Raw genomic sequence first — 21569 nt, 5'->3', positions numbered from 1 at the left:
GCACCCGTAGTGAGGAGCAAACCCTTGCACTAAGGCAGCAACTCTACCATTGTGGCACTGAACCACACAACCACTTCATCGTTATGCGGTGTGAGATATGTCCATCAAGCCTGGCTGTAGACCAATGGAGAGGGGCTGTTTTAATTCTCCATCTCACTCCCACACTGTTATCTTTGTCAGTGGCCTCCAGCACTGAAACAGTGAAGCCCAACACACACTTGGGAAACGCCACCTCATCTGCTAGGTGGGCACGTTGGAGCCTGCTCGACTCATTATCAAATGTTCCTACTTTAGGTCAGCCAGGTTTATGTACACACAAGGAACTGCAGATGCTAGTTTACAAAAAAAGACCCAATGTGCTGGAGTAACTCAGCGGGTCAGGAATCTCTGGAAGACGTGGATAGATGACTTTTCGGATGAGAACCCTTCTGAAACATCACCTATCCGAGTCAAGTATATGTTAGATCTGGTTATTTCTGCTGTGAAGCATCCATCTTTTGATTGCTGGCTTAGTTTTTCTCTTTCCCCAAGTACAGCCCGGCTCCTGGGCATGTCTTACAACCTGCCCCCTGGGCATGTCCTACAGCCCGCCCCCTGGGCATGTCCTACAGCCCGGCTCCTGGGCATGTCCGACAGCCCGGCTCTTGGGCATGTTCTACAGACTGCACCCTGGGCATGTCCTACAGACTGCATCCTGGGCGTGGCCTACAGTCCAGCTCCTGGGCATGTCCTACAACCTGCCCCCTGGGCATGTCCTACAGGCTGCATCCTGGGCATGTCCTACAGACTGCATCCTGGGCATGGCCTACAGCTCAGCTCCTGGGCATGTCCTACAACCTGCCCTCTGGGCATGTCCTACAACCTGCCCTCTGGGCATGTCCTACAGGCTGCACCCTGGGCATGTCCTACAGCCCGGCTCCTGGGCATTTCCTACAGCCCGGCTCTTGGGCATGGCCTACAGCCCGGCTCCTGGGCATGTCCTACAGCCCGGCTCCTGGGCATGTCCTACAGGCTGCACCCTGGGCATGGCCTACAGCCCTACTATCAACAAAGCATGTCACAGTCATCTTCAGTATCTTACTGCCCCATTGACTCACCTGACCTGGCCTCACCCTATCAGAGATATTCCGTATGTTGTATCCATCCCTTACAGCACTTTCTCTGCAGCTGAACAACAGCGTTGGACAGAATTAGGAGGCTTCAAAAATATCCCCATCCTCGATGGTACTGGGGCCCAGCGTATAAATGTTGGAGATCTTTGTGACCACCGTCAGCCAGAAACGCTGACTGGATGGTCCATCTTGATTCTTCCTGTGATTGTCACCGTCGCAGATGCCGGCCTTTAACCAATTCCATTTACTCCATATGTTATCTGGAAAGGGTTGAGAACACTGGATGCAGCAAAACCTATGGAACCAGACAAGAGCATTACACACCAGAGCAAAGCGTGCTTGTGACCAAGCTTTCCCTGTGTAGTTATGACTCTGGTATCTATCCGACAATGGGGAAAAATTGCCCAGGTATGTCTTGTTCACAAAGAGCGGGAAATATCCAATCCAACTAATTACTACCCAATCAATTAACTCATAATCAAAAACTGGGTAATGGAAGGAGTCATGTCATTTGCAGTGCTATGAAGTGATATGCTCTCTGGATAACTACAGTTAAACAATACTTGGAGTTGTACATGATGAGCTGTGATCTACAGGGTCTGGACCCAGTGCTGAAATATGGGATTAGGGTTGGGGAGCTCTCTCTTGACTTGAAGGCTTGAAGCTTGTAGGTTATCTGTGATTCTGTAATACCACATTCCTCTCACCCACCTGAGGGGAAAGGCAGTGTGTTTGTATGGAAGGCAGCATCTCTTCTTCTTTCTGCGATCAACATCAGTCAAAGGCTGACTATGGCAATTAAATATGGTGAGGAAAAGGTGGGAACAAAATTCTACCAATGCCCCAACTTTCCAACTATTGGTTGTTGAGGGTATGGGGCTTACTGTTGGGCACCAGGGAAAAGTTGTCCTGATCTTTTCAGAAATATTATAATTGAATATATCTCTACCCATCTCAGAAGGCAGGCAAGGCCTGAATTTATCATTGTTTTTTCAACAAAAAAAAATCACCTTGGATAGTGCAGTGCTTGCTCAGTGCCGCACTACCGTCAGCCAAGCTTTGGTGGTCAGATCTCCAGAGAGCAGGACTCAAACCTTTGGCCGATATCAGATGCACAGATCTAGATGTAATTGGTTCAAAGCTGATGGAACAATGTCTAGTGAACGGTAACCCTCTCCTCCCCTTGCAGGCATTACCACTTCTTATGCTATGTGTGTCAGGTACGATGGAGTGGAAGTGGATGAGTCTCACTGCGATGCTGTTACCAGACCTGAGCCAACACATGAGTTTTGCTTAGGAAGGGAATGTCCTCCCAGGTGAGTAATCTGGGTGACTTCTCCAACGCAGTGTAGATGCTACGTTACACGATTACTCATTGTCATAGAGTCATACAGCATGAAACAGATTCTTCGGCTCAACTTCCCCACGCCGACCCCATCAACATGAGCCCCACCTCCCTGCTTTTGGCCTGCACCCCTCTAAACCTGTCTTATTTGCTGTTGGCTGCTGTTGATTTGGTTTCGAGATAGGGAGAGGGATACAGCATGCAAACAGATCCTTCGGTCCACTGAGTCCACGAGGACAAAGAAACAACCAAGCTGGAGACAGGAGAGACTGCGGATGCATGAATCCTGAGCAATAACCAAAGTGATGGGGGATCTCAGAGGAACTGGAGGCCAGGCAGTATCTGAGGAGGGATTGGGACCCAGGTTTCAGGTCGGGACCCCAACAAGAATGTTCAATGTGGGATGGAACAAATAAATGATGTAGAATATGAAGCCAAAGCAGTGATTATATATGGCCATTAGTGGTGACTGAGAGGTTCAATATGGGCAGCACAGTGGCACAGCTGGTAGATCTGCAGCTGCACAACTACAGAGCCCCGGGTTTGATCTTGACTTTGAGTCGTGTCTGTGTCGAGTTAGCACACAATCTCCCTGTCACCACATAGTTTTCCTCCAGGTGCTTCTGTTTCCTTCCATGTTCCAATGATGCGCGGGTTTGTAGGTTCATTGACCTCTGTAAATTGCCCCAAGTCTACAGGGAGTGGATTTGAAAGTGGGATAACATGGAGCTAGTGCGAATGGGTGGTCAATGGGTGGCATGGACTCATTGGGCCGAAGGTTCTGTTTCCATGCTGTATCTCCCAATCTATTTGGAATGGTATGCTGGAGAGAATAGTGGTGAACTGTATTGGGATAACAGCCAATATAGTTACATGGTGCATTGCGACATGAAGGAACGGATGCCTGAGCTTTGATTGGCAGACTTGCTATTCTTTTCCCCTTTCAGTTTATGAAACAGGTGAAGGCTATTCAGCCCCTTGAGCCTCGTTCTGCTCTTCAGTGAGTTTGAGATGGACCTTTCTGATCTTTTCCCAATGTTGCTTCCACTTCGGATGTTTTTGTTCCGGCTGTTCTGCAGGTGGGAGACCAGCAGATGGAGCGAGTGTTCTCGGACCTGCGGGGAAGGCTATCAGTTCAGGACGGTGCGGTGCTGGAAGATGATCGCCCCTGGCTTTGACAGCTCCGTTTATGATGAGTTGTGTGAAGGTGCTGAGCTGACCAGACCCGTGGAACGTAAACTGTGCAAGAACAAGGGCTGTGGGCCGCAGTGGGAGGTGTCAGAATGGTCAGAGGTAATGCAGATCTCAGATGTTATATTAAACACTTTCATAGGCTCCCAGTCATTGCCCTGTGTTAGTCTCTTCCCATTAAGATGAGCAGTGAACTTATAGAGGCATATAAAATCATGAGGGGAATAGAACGGGTAGATGCACTGTCTTTTTACCAAGGGAGGGAAATCAAAAACCAGAGATCATAGGTTTAAGGTGAGAGGGGCAAGAATGAATAGGAACCTGAGGGACAACTTCTTCACTTGGGGTGGTGCATATATAGGATGAGATGCCAGAGGAGGCAGTTGAAGCAGATACAATAACTGCATTTAAAAGCCATTTGGACAGATACATGGATAGGGATAGTTTAGAGAGTTTTAGGCCAAATGTAAGTAAATTGGATCAGCTTAGATAGGGCATCTAGGTTGGCGTGGACGAGTTGGGGCGGAGGGCTTGTATCTGTGCTGTATGACTCTGACTCTATGAGATGGAGTTGAAGTAATCTGATTCCTGCTGGTGTCTGTAAATGGATCGGACTCACAGGCCCAAATCACCGCCCACTGCCTGGCCACTCACTCTCTGCTGATCAGGATGAGGAGGACCACTAGAACTAATCACTTGTACCTAAGAGGCAGTCATGAGGCAGAGTAGTGACAGAGGCACTGGTATCAGATCCTGAGGCCCCATCCCTGGGATCAAAGCTACATAGGATGCTGGTGATACCACAGCTGGAATACAGGGTGCAGTTCTGATCTCCATGCTATGGGAAGGATGTGTTTATGCTAGTGAATATGCGGAAAAGATTGTCTTGCTTTAAATGAAGTATAAAAAATAAGAACATATTATAAAAGTGATTTTTTATATAAGCCCTTTGAAGTCTGAGAAACGAATTAAAAAACATTAAGATAAAAACAATAAACCACTGTCCTTTCACGGCTGGCAGTTTCATTTAGGTGGTTGGAGTACACTGGCCCCTGCTGGTGTAAAGTGGTCAGATGGCAAGGTGCATCTGAGCCCCTAGGTCAGTACCCCAGTGCACTCCCATCCGGCCAGTGGTGGAGGGAAGGTCCAATCCACAGACCCCCTCACCTCCCTCACTTACATCCCTTAGGACATGGCGACAGGGAAGACCAACCCCTAGCCCAGGTGTTCTCACAGACTGGGCATTAACTGGCCCATTATAGACACAGAATTGCTGCAGTAACACAGCGGGACAGCGGAGGCAGCATCTCTCGAGAGATTGGATGGGTGACATTTTGGGGTGAGACTCTTCTTCAGAGTCTCGACCCGAAACATCACCCATTCCTTCTGAGGGATGAGAGAGGGTGATTGGTACTGAATAAATTGCTGGCGTGTCCAGACATCTCAATAAACATGACACTATTTTCTGGGTCTGAAGAAGGGTCTCAACCTGAAAATGTCACCTGTTCCTTTTCTCCAGAGATGCTGCCTGTCCCGCTGAGTTACTCCAGCATTTTGTGTCTATCATCCGTGTAGACCAGCATCTGCAGTTCCTTCCTACACGTTATCCTGCCCATTGTTTCCTGCTCCTCCAAGTTTTATGGGCTGAGGGACACTTATATTTTGGATCCAGCTTCCAATTTAATAAGCACGGTGGAGCTGGTAATTGTACTTCTGCCCTCAGTGTTCGGCGCGGTGTGGGAACAGAGGGATCATGAGGCGTGAGGTGCGTTGCTCGGTGGAGCCTCGCTTGTGCAACGAGTTCACCAAACCGAGCAACAAGAAGGAGTGCACGGGACCACCGTGTGACCGGCGATGGACTGCTTCAGACTGGGGGCCGGTAAGAGCCGTTTCTGTGACACTACAATAGACAATAGACAATAGGTGCAGGAGTAGGCTGTTCGGCCCTTCGAGCCAGCACCGCCATTCAATGTGATCATGGCTGATCATCCACTATCAGTACCCCGTTCCTGCCCGCTCCCCATACCCCCTGACTCCGCTATCATTAAGAGCTCTATCTAACTCTCTCTTGAAAGCATCCAGAGAATTGGCCTCCACTGCCTTCTGAGGCAGAGAATTCCACAGATTTACAACTCTCTGAGTGAAAACGTTTTTCCTCATCTCTGTTCTAAATGGCCTACCCCTTATTCTTAAACTGTGGGCCCTGGTTCTGGAAACCCCAGAGAAGACTAATTACACTTGCGGTTGCTCCAGAATTATGTCCTCATTAATAATTCATGACATTGTCACCTCCGTAGTATAAGAAAATAACTGCAGATGCTGGTACAAATCGATTTATTCACAAAATGCTGGAGTAACTCAGCAGGTCAGGCAGCATCTCGGGAGAGAAGGAATGGGTGACGTTTCGGGTCCTGAAACGTCACCCATTCCTTCTCTCCCGAGATGCTGCCTGCCCTGCTGAGTTACTCCAGCATTTTGTGAATAAATCGACATTGTCACCTCCACTGACACCCACACACAGTTACACTGACACCCACACACTCACCTCCACAGACACCAGCACACAAACACCACCACTGACACTAACACACACTTACACTGACACCAACACACAAACACCTCCACTAATACCAACACACTCACCTCCACTGACACCAACACACAAACACCTCCTTACATGCAATCTGGACTGTTCTCACCCTCTACCTTGCATCCCTCTCATTCTAACTTCACCTTCTTGTGGTATCACCGTCGCCCCACCTTCATTCCATCAATGGTCAAGATCCACCATTTGGCTTTCAGCTCCCTTTCTCCATCAAACCCTTATCCATGCCCCTTTCTCAGGTCGCTGCCTTTGCCACTGAAGGTGAAGCCTGTTGGTGAAGCACCTTTGCGAAGCCTTTCTAAACGCAAGTGGATGTAGTTGGCACCCATCCTGGGGATGTGGGGATTCCTGGCACTGCCAGTGTTTAGGGCCCCTCCCTCTTTGCCCTTTTGAACCTCTGCAGTCGGTGGGTTGTAAGTCTTCCGATGGGCTGTTAGGTCCTCCAGTGGAGCTGTGCTGGAGGCTTTGCAGTTTTGACTCCATGACATGAAGTAAGAGGGGTTTCCAGATCAGGGTGCAATTTTCAGTTTGGTGTTGTTCTTTGCCCTTTGTCCTTCACTGTGGTATCAAGGAATCAATGATACTTTATTATCGCATGTACCCAGGTACGGTGAAATTCTTTGTTTTGCATACAACCCTTTAAACACATATGGCATTCCTCACCGAGGTAGTACACAGAGAGTTGCCACGTGTCTGGCGCATATCATGTTACAAAAAGTTAATTGAACAGGCCTATCTTCTACTCGAGGCGGTGAACCAGGCCTGCTGCCGCACGTGGCCACAGGAGGCCCCCCCCGCCGGGTCCCCCTTCGTTCTTGCCACCCCCACTGCCGGTTCCCCCCGTTCTCAGTGCCCACCCCGTTGCCCGGTTTCTCTTTGTTCTTGGCGGTCCTCCGCGCACTCGGCGGCACGGGTCCCTCTACTCTCATGGGCGGCACGGGGCCCTCCCCTCTCACGGGCGGCAGGGGTTCCTCTACTCTCACGGGCAGCGCGGGTCCCACTACTCTCACGGGCAGCGCGGGTCCCTCTACTCTCACGGGCAGCGCGGGTCCCTCTACTCTCAAGGGCGGCGCGGGTCCCTCCACTCTACAACGGGCGGCACGGGTCCCTCTACTCTCACGGGCGGCACGGGTCCCTCCACTCTCACGGGCAGCGCGGGTCGCTCTGCTCTACAACGGGCGGTACGGGTCCCTCCACTCTCACGGGCGGCACGAGTCCCTCTATTCTCACGGGCGGCACGGGTCCCTCTACTCTCACGGGCAGCGTGGGTCCCTCCACTCTACAACGGGTGACGCGGGTCCCTGGATTTGGGAAGTACAGTCTGTCAAACCTTGGGAGGCTTTGCTGTTGATGGGATACCACCAGCTGGCAACGTTGACTTCTACGCCTTCCTTTCCCCCTTTCCTACTGAAGTGCTCCGGAGCCTGTGGCGAGGGCCGGATGATGCGATACGTAGTCTGCAGAAACAACGAAGGGAAGGTCTTGCCGGACATGCAGTGCGACTCCACAGTGAAACCCTTGGCAGTGCACCCCTGCGGAGATAAAGACTGCCCCCCTCACTGGGTGTCGCAGGAGTGGGAGCAGGTAGGTGGGCGAACGTGTGTTGTGTGAGCGACCTTTGCAACAGTTGGAGCTGGCAACCATCGGAATAGTTTCCGATCTACTTTCAACTTCCGTGACCACCCTCGTCTTAGGCTCCCAGCCTCCTGCTCCCATTCTGGGACCACCACCAGCCAGCTTGCCTCCCCATCCTCAGGGGCAGCTGGAAGCTTGAGGTGGGAATGGTGTGCAGGAAGACTGAGAGAGGAGTGAGTTGCTGGGAAATGGAAAAGGGGGTGCGACTGGGATAAATTGAGTATCTTCTCCCTCTGGAGAAAGGGAATAGGTGACGAGACCCTTCTTTAGACAAAGAGTAGGGGAGAGGGAAACTAGAGGCATGAAAATGTACAGAACACATCAGAGCTGGCATCAATGGCCTAGGAGCCCACAATGGGCCATTATTAGTTGTGGAGGAGATGATAACAAAGGGATACGAAAAGGGAAACTAGCAGGACCACTAGAGTGGGGGAGGAACGGAGAGAGAAGGAATGTAGGGGTTACTTGAAATAAGAGAAATCAATACTCATACCGCTGGGTTGTAAGCTGTCCAAGCGAAATATGAGGTGCTGTTCCCCCAATTTGCATGTAGCTTCACTCTGACAGTGGAGGAGGCCCAGGGAAGAAAGGTCAGTGTGGGAATGGGAAAGGAAGTTAAATTGTTTAGCAACCGGGAGATTGCATAGGCAAAGGCGGACTAAGCGTAGGTGTTCAGCGAAACGATCGCTCAGTCTGTGCTTGGTCTCGCCGATATATAGGAGTCCACAACAAGAACAATGAATACAGTGATGAGATTTGAGGAGGTGCAAGTGAACCTCTGCCTCACCTGAAAGGACTGTCAGGGACCCTGGATGGAGTTGAGGGAGAAGGCACAGATATAATGGGTGGTCTGAGCTGCATGACCACATTAGTCCAAATGCTGCATTGGGATGCAGTTCACCATTATGCTCCTGGAGTAGTGCACCTCATCTCTGCTGGAGACATAGGCTCCAAGCTTTGAGTTAGGGCCTGTACAAAGTAGGGGCATGACTCCTCCATTTCCTGCATGCTTCAGGGCAGGCTGTCCAATGCACCAAGCATTTGATTTTCTGTGCCTTCTCTGGGTTCTCTATTGAGGATTTGATGTGAGTCTTCTGGACTAGAACTCAAGTGCGACCTCACCCTGCTATGCAGCAACACCTGGCCTAGTTTTTTTTTAATTGAATTGAAAGATACAGCATGGAAACAGCCCCTTCGGCCGACCAGGACCATGCCGAACATCGATCACCCATTTGCACTCGTTCTCTTATCCTACATTCACATCCACTCCTTACACACTGGGGCAATTCATACAAACCAATTAACCTACAAACCGGCATGCCCTTTGGTATGCGGGAGGAACCCAGAGCACCCCGAGGATACCCATGTATTTTCAGAGAGAATGTGCTCGTGCCTGCCCAGCCTGTAGTCTAAATGCCCAATGAGTTGCTGGCAAGAGTTCAGTCTGCTGCAGTTTGCTGAAACTGGTGATGCTTTTGTCAACATTGGGCTCCGCACTGGACCTGCAAACCGTGGAGTTGCTGAAATAATGCGGTGTAAATTTTGCGTGCGTCTTGCACTGGGTCACGCGGGTGTATTTCAACCCCAGGGGTGGTTTTCCAGCAGTAACTTGGTCCCTGAGAAGCTGCAAGAGAAATGAGGATCTGTGTCCCAGGAGGAAGCGGAGGGATCTGAGTCTTGCTGATAGAACAGCCCAAGACTTGCTGGTAGAAGGGGCCTTAATGCAACAGCCCAAGACTTGCTGGTAGAAGGGGCCTTAACGCAACAGCCCAAGACTTGCTGGTAGAAGGGGCCTTAACGCAACAGCCCAAGACTTGCTGGTAGAAGGGGCCTTAACGCAACAGCCCAAGACTTGCTGATAGAAGGGATCCTAACCCAACAGTCCAAGAGTTGAACCAACTCACCTAGTCTACGATAGACACAAAGTGCTGGAGTATCTCAGCGAGTCTAGCAGTATCTCTGGAGAAAAAAGGATGGGTGACGTTTCATTTTGAAAGTGGCATTTAAAAGATTTTTGGATAGAAACATGGACATGCAGGGAATAGAGGGATATGGACAACATGCAGGTAGATAAGAGAAGGTCTTGGCAACATGTTCGGCACAGACATTGTGGGTTGAAGAGTCTGTTCCTGTGCTGTACTCTTCTATGTTCTAAATATAAATGGATCAATGGCTCTCAGGCTCCCTCTGGTGTGGTAGGAACAATTGACTTTAGTAAATAATTCACCTGTTTCAGTGCAATGCCACGTGTGGTCGTGGCAAGAAGACCCGAAGGATTCTGTGCGCTGGCTTAGAGAATGGTGGTTACAAGGAGTATACGGAGAATCAGTGTGGACACACCAGGAAGCCAGACGAGGAGGCAGCCTGTTTTGAGAGGCCCTGTTCAAAGTGGTTCAAAACATCATGGTCACAGGTGAGCAAGCCCGATGGTTGACGGGGTAAGAAATGGTGAAGGGATTCAGCGATGGAGAAACTACTTCCACTGGGTGAGGTGGTGGAGGGAAATTGGAGTCCATGAGAAATTCAGGTTAAAAGCATAAAGCTCGAGCCTAGCTGTGGACGAGTGAAATCAACAGGACCTTTATTTATACAGACAATTTTTACAGACAGTTTTACAACTGCAGATGCTGGGTTCCTGAGTGAAAAACAAGTTTTGGAGGAAGTTAGTGGGTCGGGCAGGATCTGTGGAAGGAAATGGACAGGCGATGTTTCAAGTCAGGACCTTTGTTCAGACTTCAGTTTGAAGATGGGTCCCGAACCGAAAAGTCACCTGTCCATCTCCCTCCACAGATTCTGCCTGATCTGCTGATTTCCTCCAAGACTCCTTTACATCAAGGTTGCTGTGAAATCTGTCTGACTGGGTCAGGTGACAAGTGATGCTAACAGCTTGAGAATGGGGTCTGAAGCTTTTTGTCAGGTCAGGGCTTCAAGGATGGAGAGCACGGGTGGGTAACTTACACTGCAGTACAGATTAGTAACAATCCAGTTGAATGGTGGTACAGCTTCAGGGGACTGATTACCCCTCCTCTTGACCCCATCCTCACCCTCATCCACACTCGCTCTCCAACCCCAGTGGGAATTGTGAAAGTTTCAGGTCATTGTCCACTTTAGCTCATGGGTCTCTGACCCCACACCCCCCCCCCCCCCCCCCCCCCACTCCTAAGCTATTCTGTTACTGCTCATTCCAGCCTCCATTCCCTATCAGAACTGAGGCTGATAATGGAGTAAGAACGGGGAGTGATTTTTTTTAGATTTAGTTTAGTTTAGAGATACGGCACAGAAATAGGCCCCTCGGCCCATCGGGTCTGTGCTGACCAGCGATCCCTGTACACTAGCCCTATCCTACCCACTAAGGACAATTATCCTACAAACCTGCACGTGTGGGAGGAAACCGGAGCCCCAGTGAAAACCCACCCGGTCACGGGTATAACGTATAAACTCCGTACAGACAGCATCCGTAGTCAGGATCGAACCCGTGTCTCTGTGTTATAAGGCAGCAACTCTACCGTTGTGTCACCATGCTGCCTGAAGTAGGTTGAGGAGGAGGAGTGGGGGAGGGTGGAGGATGGGGAAGGCCATTGTGGAGATGTTGGGTGGGACATGGCTAGGTGAGGTGTGCCATGGGTAGCTGATTTGCCAAGGTCTGCCACCACTCTCTGTGTCCAGGACACAAATCCAAGGCACAGAGATGCTGCTGCTGCTGTTTCTGTCCTCCACTGTCATTGCCAGGGGCTCCTTCACCACCACGGAGCTGGCGCTACCAAGACTCTCAGTACAGTGATTCACTTTGCCAGCCTCTGTTCCATCACTGCAGTCCCCCGGCTCAGTGTGAATAGCGTTATGATGTTAATGTACCGACTGATTCAAATCAAGTATCAAATTAAATGTTAGGAGACACTATCCATGTACATTTGTGATGTTCAACTTGCACCGCTGCTGAGATCAGTTCCTTTAATCAAACATATCAAATATAAAGCCAGGTATAATGAAGTAGCTTATCATTGATCTAGCTCATTCCACACTCCAGAAGTTAACTTCACATCCAATCCATTCTATTCGGGCACAGTGCAGAGAGGTCATACTGGACCTCCTGACCTTGGTACTATGGTTGACTCTCAGTTGGGATTCAAACCACCCATCTATATCATAACCAAGAACATCTATCTTTGAGCGCAGGATGATGAGGGGTGATCTTATAGAAGTGCACAAGATCATAAGAGGAAAAGATTGGGTAAATGCAGACTCTTTTACCCAGAGTAAGGGAATCAAGAGCCAGATGACATAGGTTTAAGGTGAGAGGGGAAAGATTTAATAGGAACCTGAAGGGCAACTTTTTCACAAAAAAAGGGTGGTGAGTATATGGAACGTGCTGCCAGAGAGGGTAGTTGAAGCAGGTACTATCACAACATTTAAAAGACATTTGGACAGGTACCTGGATAGGAAAGGTTTGTAAGGATCTGGGCCAAATACAGGCAGGTGGGACCAGTATAGATGGGGCAATTGGTCGGTGTTGGCAAATTGGGCCGAAGGACATATTTCAATACTGTATGACTATGACCCTATCCATTTCTACCTTGTTAATGTCCGTCATTCTGTCCCTGCCTCAGCTCAAATGTTGCTGAAACCCAGATCTTTGTTACTTCTGATGTTGACAAATTCTCACTTACTGCAATGCAGGAGGTCATTTGGCCCATCCGTTCCAGGCTGCCGACCAGTGGAGCTATTCCCATCAGTCCCAAATCCCCCCCACCCCTCCCTCCCCCAAGCCTCTCCAACTTACTCCCCCTCGCCTGCCTCGTCAACTGCCCTCTGATTCTTTAGCCAGTCTCTGCACTAGCAGTTGCTTTCCAGTAACCAATTAACACATCTTTGGTAGGAAACTGGAGCTCCCAGACGATGCACCAAAAGGTCAAAGGACACAGTTGTAAACTGATCATCATCCTGGGTGAAATAATTCTTCCTTTACTCTTCTTACTCCTAGCCACAAACCTCTGGTTTCTGGTTATCGATCACTTTGCAATGGGGAAAGGTTTACCACTGTCTTCCCCATCTGTACCCCTCGTGAATTTGTACCACTAGAAGACGTGCCCACCCTACTCAGCCATTACCGCTGGTCTCACTCTCTTCCCTCGCTACCAACTATACATTTAACAATGCTTGTCAGAGAACAGGTTGTGGGGAAAATTCGCTGTTGGAGTTGGCACCGAATCGCAGGGCTGAGTAGCCTCCTCCTTTACTTTAGATTCTAGAGCTACAGTGCAGAAACAGACCCTTCAGCTCACCAAGCCCGCAGTGGCCAGCGATCACCCTGTACATTAGCACTATCCCACACACTGGGGACAATTTACAGTTTCCAGAAGTCAATTAACCTACAAACCTGTATGTCTTTGGAGTGTGGGAGGAAACTGACGCACCCAGAGAAAACACATGGGGTCACAGATGGAACGTACAAACTCCTTATGGAAGCACCTGTAGAACCCAGGTTTCTGCCTCTGTTCACAGCAACTCTACATCTACGCTATTGTTTTGTAAAGAAATGAGAATTAAAAAAAAAAAGAAATACAACGTTCTTTTTATGTTCAAAATTGCTATAAATAAATGTTGCTCTCCTCGAAAACTCAGTGGGATAGTGGGACCTTAACTCTGCATCAAACCTATTCTCTGGCTGTCTTGTGAGTGCTTCACCAGGTGGTAAGGATCTGAGGTCTGTAGGATGTGCAGTGCAACTAGACAATTTAGTGAGGGAAAACCCAGAGCTGCACATTAGTGCTCAATGCTTGATGCTGATACCAAGGAACAGGTCTTGGCTTGGCGTTGACACCCTTCATTTTGATGACATAATGAGTATACTATCTTTGGCAAAGGGATGCTGTTTCGAGGTGGTTCTGATGGGGGGAAATTGGCAAATGGCCACAGATTGCTCTTCCAGAAGGCAACCTGCAGGTGGCAGTGTCTGCCGACTAACACTGACCTTACTCTGGCACAGTGCAGTAAGACCTGCGGCAGCGGTGTCAAAGTTCGAGAGGTGAAATGTTACCAAGGAGATGAGATTGGACAAGGGTGCGATCCATCCACAAAGCCAGAGACAAAAGAGTCTTGTGAAGTTCAGCTGTGTCCTACAGATGCACCAGGTAAGGAGCATAGCAGCCAAAAGCATGCATCGTAAACCCAATTCACATCTCGGTGTGGCACACCAGGACATAAACCAACCATGCAATTCACACTCGGGTATGAATCAACAATCCAATTCACACTGGGGTGCGGATGAACAATCCAATTCACACTAGGGTGTGGATCAACAATCCAATTCACACTGGGGTGTGGATCAACAATCGAATTCACACTGGGGTGTGGATCAACAATCTAATTCACACTGGGGTGTGGATCAACAATCTAATTCACACTGTGTATGAAACATCACACCAAATTACAGGGACTTAGAAACATAGAAACATAGAAAATAGGCACAGGAATAGGCTCACCCCCTGCGAGCCAGCACCATCATTCAATATGATCATGGCTGATCATCTAAAATCAGTACCCTGTTCCTGCTTTCTCCCCATATCCCTTGATTCTGTTAGCCCTAAATCTAACTCTCTCTTGAATACATCTGGTGAATTGGCCTCCACTGCCTTCTGTGGCAGACATTTCCACTGATTCACAACTCTCTGGGTGAAAACATTTTTCCTCATCTCAGTCCTAAAAGGCCCAGCCCTTATTCTTAAACTGTGACCCCAGGTTCTGGACTCTCCCAAAATCGGGAACATCTCTCCTGCATCTAGTCTGTCCAATCCTTTAAGAATTTTATATGTTTCTATAGGATCCCCTCTCATCCTTCTAAATTCCAGTGAATATAAGCCCAGTCGACCCATTCGTTCATCACTTAAATTCAATTCACCATCAGCACCTGAACCATCAATTCAATTCATACACAGGCCGGAATCAACAATTATATTTGGATATGAACCAACAATTTAATTCACACACATCCATGAATCACCAGATGTAGAATCACCAATCCAGTTCACAACTGGGACCTCAATGACTAAAGCAATTCACACCCAGGCTTAAATGGGTTGTGGGTGGAAACTAGAGCACCTGGAGGGAGAACGTGCAAACTCTACGCAGGCAGCACTTGAGGTCAAGATCAACTCCAGGTCTCTGGCAGTGTGAGGCAGCAGCTCTACCCTCTGCACCACTGTGCTGCCCAAGAAAATATATATGTTAGAAATTGACCTGGTACTGATTGTGGATGTGAAATCTTCACCTTGTTTGTTCACCCCACAGATGACAACTGTCAAGATAAAGTGACCGCTAACTGTGCCCTGGTGCTAAAGGTGAAGCTGTGCACACACTGGTACTACAGGAAGGCCTGCTGTAGATCTTGTAAAAACAGGGCGTAGACCCACGGACAACTCCGACCCTGCAGGGAAACAATAGGAAATAGAAAATTGGTTGCGAGGCAAGGGGTGGAGAGAGGGTGAAGTGAGAACAAAACCCCGAACAAAGCTCAAATCAAATTCCACAGCACACCCAAGCATGACCTATTGGTGTGATTGAATGTTACCATTCAACCTCTCTTTTCCTCTTAGCTCCCAAGTGTGGCGGTGCATTCTGTATTATTTTATGGTGCCAGATTCCGCCAGCTCTTAATTCTGCCCTGGATCTGAGGCCTTGCCCTCCTCAGACCGAGAGTCCTGGGACACGGGCACTTTAAAGTGTCTCCGTCATTTGTTGGGGGCTGGGGTTTAAACACGGAGCCCTCGTCCCGTGATCTACCTTCCAAAACAGCCAGAGCCCCAGTTGCCCCGAACCCAGCCCTCCCCCACCCCCCTTCCCCTTGCTGACTCACCCTGTAACACTGTGGAGCCATGAGCCTGGTCTTCAGTCTGTGTCTCAGTCAGCAACACACGGACTCTCAGGTGGGCAGAGGGGAACAGCTGGCATTTGGGCATTTCCAGTGGTCATGGAGGTTGTAGTTTCACATTGGTCAAAGGCAGTAAAATATCACAAGGAGTGTTTGGCCAATGTGATGATACATTTAGATTTGTAAATAAGAAAGTTTAAATGGTAAAACTTGACCTGGTACTAATTTGAATACCTAGACGCCTCCCAATAATTACAAGTACTGTATTGGACATTGTTTACAAGCTTACCTGGAGCCAGAGAACTCGTACTGCACCAACGTTTCTTCAGTCACTCGACTCTTCAATGCGCTTCATTCCCACCCCTCCAGCTCTTGAGAATGCCACCATTTCCTTTTCACTGCTCTGGTGCTCAGGAGTGTGAGAGAGATACCTTCTCTCACATTTCATCCCGCCCTCCCACTGCCCATCCACTCTGCCCCTTGCAGCTTTCCCCACAGGAGTGCCCATGAATTTGGGAACTCAAGGTTGTGGCCAAGCCCCGACATGGAAGGCACCCGACTCGTGACATTGCCGACATGCTTGCTCCCTAAAATACAACAAGAGTGTAACGTAGGTGCAAATAGCTGCAGGGATTGTGAAAGGTTTGCAGCAACCTATTTCAATGCACTCTCGCTGGTTAGCAGCTCAATGGTCACCTTGGACATGAGGAAGAGCCGATCATCCAGTGGATTCTCAGGACAGGGTGCAAGGCAATCCGACACTGCATGGAAGCCGACCCTCCACAGTGCTGCATCTGACAAATGATATTGCGATTCTGTGCTGCATGCATTTCGGTTGCAAGTTGGATCAACTTTATTTAGAATGCAAAGTGACAATTTTGTGCAGTTTAAGTTCTCGCTACTCCACTTTCTGCTTTGGAAGGTGAAATTAACACTCCTTTTGAATCTAAGTTTGGGACGTATTTCTGTTAGTTCAATGTAGCTTTAATATCTGACAACTAGACAGTAAACAAATGCTGCCCAGTGCTAATTGTACAGCAACCCTTTAGAATTATTTTACAATAACAGATCATCGATGTACTGTAGCTATATTATTAGAAACATTTTGTACAGCAATAAATAACACTGACTTCTGGAGTGGCTTCTGTTTTCTGTTTGGATGGATGGGGTGTGAATGTATGCAGCTCTCCTGGTCAGAGTCTCTGCCTTGAATCAGGCAGGACAGGAGCCTTCAGTGATCTTTAGTCGTTAGCACCAAAACCCACTGCCTCTTCTGCTCACACAGTGGTGAAGAACAACACCTGTGAAATGGCCTCTACTGTGTCTGGTGTTTTGTGTAGATGACAATGTACCTCGTAGACTTGATCTCGAGTTTAAACTGGTCTGAATGTTGACAGTAGCGTTTGGCATGATTCTCCCTCTGTTATTTTTCCAGGGCTAAGCATTGTGCTTGGATGACTAATTAAGAGTTAGAGCTTCCATTTACTTTTTAGAATGAATGGTTCCAAGAAATGAATCATAGCAAACAGGCCCTTCAGCCCAACTTGCCCATGCCAACCAAGATGCCCCATAATCCCACCTGCCCATGTTTGGCCCATATCCTTCTAAACTCCTATCCATGTGCCTGTCCAATTGTCTCTTAAAGGTTGTTATAGTATAACCTAATGCCAACTGGACACAGAGAACGAGGGTCCTCCAGACAGACCCTCTTTGGCCATGGAGAGAGAGTGGCAGGTTTGGAAACTGGACAGGCCTAGAAGGTTACTGCGGATGGAAAGGTGAGGTTTGGGGGAGTTTTGGACTGGAGGGTGAAGAGGAAGACTGGAGAATTGTGCGGTGAAGAAGGACATTGGAGTGGAGGGCAAGGGAATGGGACGGGACTAGTCAGACAGAGGGATAGCCAAGGGAAAGATTGTGACTAGGAATGATGGAGACTGCGAATTGAAAGAGTAGAAAGGAGAGTGAGAGCTGGAGGGGAAGAAACAGGGGACTATGGATCGGAGGGGAGAAGTGGAGTTGTGGTTGTGAGGAACATTTGGGAAATGTGGGAAGGGAGGGGCAGTGGGATTGAGAGGGAAATGGGGTGAAACTTGGTACTATTGATGAGAGAAGCAGTGCAGGATTATTTCCACTGATAGCCAGTAGGGGATGTAGAGTTCTCAGTGGAAGAATAAGGTAATGAGGAAATAGGAGCACGAGTAGGGCACCAAGCCCCTTAATCGTGTCCCACCATTCAATGTGATCATAGCTGATCTATGCTAGCCTTAACTCCCGTGCCATTTCCCCATAACCCTCGAATCCTCATTTCCTCAAATATTTATCTACATTCCCGTTTAAAGCTATCGAATAATCTGGGCTCCACCAGACAACATTGTTACACACCTCAGTTGTAAATAACGAGACCGTTGTCTTGTACTTGCATCCCCTTGTTCCTGGCTCTCTATCAGAAAAGGGGGAATTAATGAATTGAGGACTGTTAGACGATTGGATGGTTAAACATTTAAGATCCATCATGCAATTTAATTTGTTAAGGAATGAACTAATGAATACAGCAGAGGTACAGGCCCTTTGGCCCACAATATCTGTGCCGAATTGGATGCCAAGATAAACTAATCTCATCTGCCTGTACATGGATCATAGCCCTCTGTCCCGGTGAAATGCGGGGATTTGGGGGAAATCTGGTACGAGGAGGGGGGGGGGGGTTAATTTTGTTCAACAGTGGTTTGGGACAACTAGCTATCTTCAAAATGCAACACAGCTATTAGTTTATAGACACTTCCATGGCTCATGTTAAAAACTCTACGGCCACAGGGCCTAAAGATTGAATGACTTCCTTGACTGCCGGATTTCCTTAGCTTCAAGTGTGCTGATGAGTTTAGGGTGATGTATCCTCATGTCCCGAGTATGTAGAACTGAGTTTACTGCCTTTTATATAAGAAAATAACCGCAGATGCTGCTACAAATCAAAGGTATTTATTCACAAAATGCTGGAGTAACTCAGCAGGTCAGGCAGCATCTCAGGAGAGAAGGAATGGGCGACGTTTCGGGTCAAGTCAAGTCAAGTCAATTTTATTTGTATAGCACATTTAAAAACAACCCACGTTGACCAAAGTGCTGTACATCTGATTAGGTTCCAATGGAAAAAAAATGAAACATACAGTAGCACGCAAACAGTTCACAGCGCCTCCTCAATGAGCCTCAAACGCTAGGGAGTAGAAATAGGTTTTGAGCCTAGACTTAAAGGAGTCGATGGAGGGTGCAGTTCTGATGGGGAGAGGGATGCTGTTCCACAGTCTAGGAGCTGCAACCGCAAAAGCGCGGTCACCCCTGAGCTTAAGCCTAGACCGCGGGATAGTGAGTAGCCCCAAGTCGGCCGACCTGAGGGACCTGGAGTTAGAGAGGGGGGTTAGAAGATTTTTGATGTGGGGGGGGGGAGTGTCCATTTAGGGCTTTATACGTGAATAGGAGGAGCTTGAAGTTGATTCTGTACCGTACAGGGAGCCAGTGGAGAGAGGCCAGAATTGGGGTGATGTGGTCCCTTTTACGGGTACCCGTCAGGAGTCTCGCTGCGGCCGAGACCCTTCTTCAGACTTCTTCAGTCTGAAGAAGGGTCTCGACCCGAAACGTCGTCCATTCCTTCTCTCCTGAGATGCTGCCTGACCTGCCTTTTAAATGGCCGCTTTGCTTCATTTTGCCCTGTGCCACCCTATTTTGACATGTGAATTCTGAAGCTCTACACCAGAGTCTCCAGAAGACGGGCAAAGCATTTAGAGATACCACATGGGCGAAACATCACATGATCAAGCCCCAGGCTTGTCCTTAGAGTTGTTGAGTCATATAGTATGGAAACAGGCCCTTCAGACCAACTTGCCCATACCAACCAACATACCCCATCTACACAAGTCCCACCTGCCTGCGTTTGGCCCTTAACCCTCTAAACCTATCCTATCCGTGTACTTGTCCAAATGTTTTTTTTAAACATTGTGATAGTACCTGCCTCAATGACTTCCTCCAGCAACTCGTTCCATATACCTACCACACGTTGTGCAAAATTGTTGCCCCTTCGGTTCCTAATAAATCTTTACCCCCTCATCTTAGTTGTGGAGGAATCTGCTGCCTGACCCGCTGAGTTACTCCAGCATTTTGTCTATCTACCTACATATATATATGAATATGTCCAATTACTATTTGTTGCTTTGTGTCCCTTATTAATGGAGTATTCAAAATGAAAAGAAAGTGAGCTTTCTAAAATATGTGGTGATTTTCCTTGACTTTATCTCTACTGTTTGGATTAAATTATTTAGCTTTCACTGTCATTGTATTTCAGGATTGTTGCATGTTCTCTCTGAGCACGTTGTAGTTAGTTAGTTTAGTTGTGTAGGAAAATAACTGCAGGTGCTGGTACAAATCTAAGGTATCGCAAAATGCTGGAGTAACTCAGCGGGTCAGGCAGCATCTCAGGAGAGAAGGAATGGGTGACATTTCGGGTCGAAACCCTTCTTCAGACTGATGTCAGAGGAGGGGGCGGGCCAAAGATAGGATGTAGTTGGAGACAGGAAGACAGTGGGAGAACTGGGAAGGGGGAGGGGAAAGAGAGGGACAGAGGAACTATCTGAAATCAATGTTCATACCGCTGGGGTGTAAACTGCCCAAGCAAAATATGAAATGCTGTTCCTCCAATTTGCGGTGGGCCTCACTATGACACTGGAGGAGGCCCATGACAGAAAGGTCAGACTGGGAGTGGGAGGGGGAGTTGAAGTGCTGAGCCACCGGGAGATCAGGTTGGTTAAGGCGGACTGAGCGAAGGTGTTGAGCGAAATGATCGCCGAGCCTGCGTTTGGTCTCGCCGATGTAGAGAAGTTTGTTTAGTTTATTGTCAGGTGTACAGAGGTAAAGTGAATAGCTTTTGTTGCATGCTAACCAGTCAGTGGAAAGACGATACATGATTATAATCAGGCTGCCCACAGTGTACAGATACATGATAAAGGGAATAACGTTTGGTGCATAGTGAAGTAGTGAAAGTGACTGGCAATACCTGGGTTCTGTGCCACACTGATTATCTAGTTGTGAATCTGTGGAATTCTCTGCCTCAGAAGGCAGTGGAGGCCAATTCTGTGAATGCATTCAAGAGAGAGCGAGATAGAGCTCTTAAGGATAGCGGAGTCAGGGAGTATGGGGAGAAGGCAGGAACGGGGTACTGATTGAGAATGATCAGCCATGATCACATTGAATGGCGGTGCTGGCTCGAAGGGCCGAATGGCCTCCTCCTGCACCTATTGTCTATCAGAGGATGGTCCTCTGTCTTCCTGGTGCTTTCCCGAGTACCTCTTGCACTGTGGGCTTGCCTTTGTGTTTTGCATTAATGTGTTATGTCATGCAGTCTTCTTTTCTCTATCTTGCAGAATTTATGCAGAATTGATATTCTGTGTTGTCTGAGTCTATGTGCCTGTGTTTTCATTGTACCTGCACCTCAGTGCACTTGTGCCTCTGAGATTAAACTTGCCTTGACTTGACAACGATGGCTCGACTACCTCTGCCAATTCTAGCTATCTCCCAATTCACTGTCGTCCTTTTATCTTTCCCCTCATGGCTCCTAGATGTTCCATGTTCTCTTCCTCCAGAATTCTGTTTTATTATCTGAAACTTGTTCCTTTCATCCCTTTTTCTCGTATTCTGTTGTAACTACTTTCTCTTATGACCTGCTGCATTTTGTTCCTTTTTCCCTGCCTTTTTTACCATAATTTTCTGCTGCCTCTATTTACCTCAGGCCTTAGTCCCGTTGGCTTGTCTCCATTTATCCCCCTCCTCTTTAGC

General features: G+C 48.3%; 1 protein-coding gene across 3 annotated transcripts in view; it reads left to right on the top strand.

Annotated features, from left to right (window-relative positions):
• LOC144597801 (ADAMTS-like protein 2) overlaps window positions 1-16874 on the top strand; it is a 94126-nt gene extending 77252 nt beyond the window's left edge. For 2 of the 3 annotated variants that reach the window (XM_078407401.1, XM_078407400.1), the window contains exons 13-19: window positions 2302-2428; window positions 3537-3750; window positions 5372-5527; window positions 7667-7837; window positions 10125-10301; window positions 13875-14019; window positions 15176-16874. In XM_078407401.1, coding sequence (XP_078263527.1) covers window positions 2302-2428; window positions 3537-3750; window positions 5372-5527; window positions 7667-7837; window positions 10125-10301; window positions 13875-14019; window positions 15176-15291 — 1106 coding nt within the window. In that variant the 3' untranslated portion in view covers window positions 15292-16874. Of the gene's footprint in view, window positions 1-2301; window positions 2429-3536; window positions 3751-5371; window positions 5528-7666; window positions 7838-10124; window positions 10302-13874; window positions 14020-15175 lie in introns of those variants that run through there. The other variant, XM_078407402.1, reaches the window with a different exon arrangement.
• The last annotated feature ends 4695 nt before the right edge of the window (window positions 16875-21569 follow it).

Source organism: Rhinoraja longicauda, chromosome 11 (assembly GCF_053455715.1).
Source record: "Rhinoraja longicauda isolate Sanriku21f chromosome 11, sRhiLon1.1, whole genome shotgun sequence".
NCBI classification, from domain to species: domain Eukaryota; kingdom Metazoa; phylum Chordata; class Chondrichthyes; order Rajiformes; family Arhynchobatidae; genus Rhinoraja; species Rhinoraja longicauda.
This window is presented reverse-complemented; position numbering and strand designations above follow the sequence as displayed.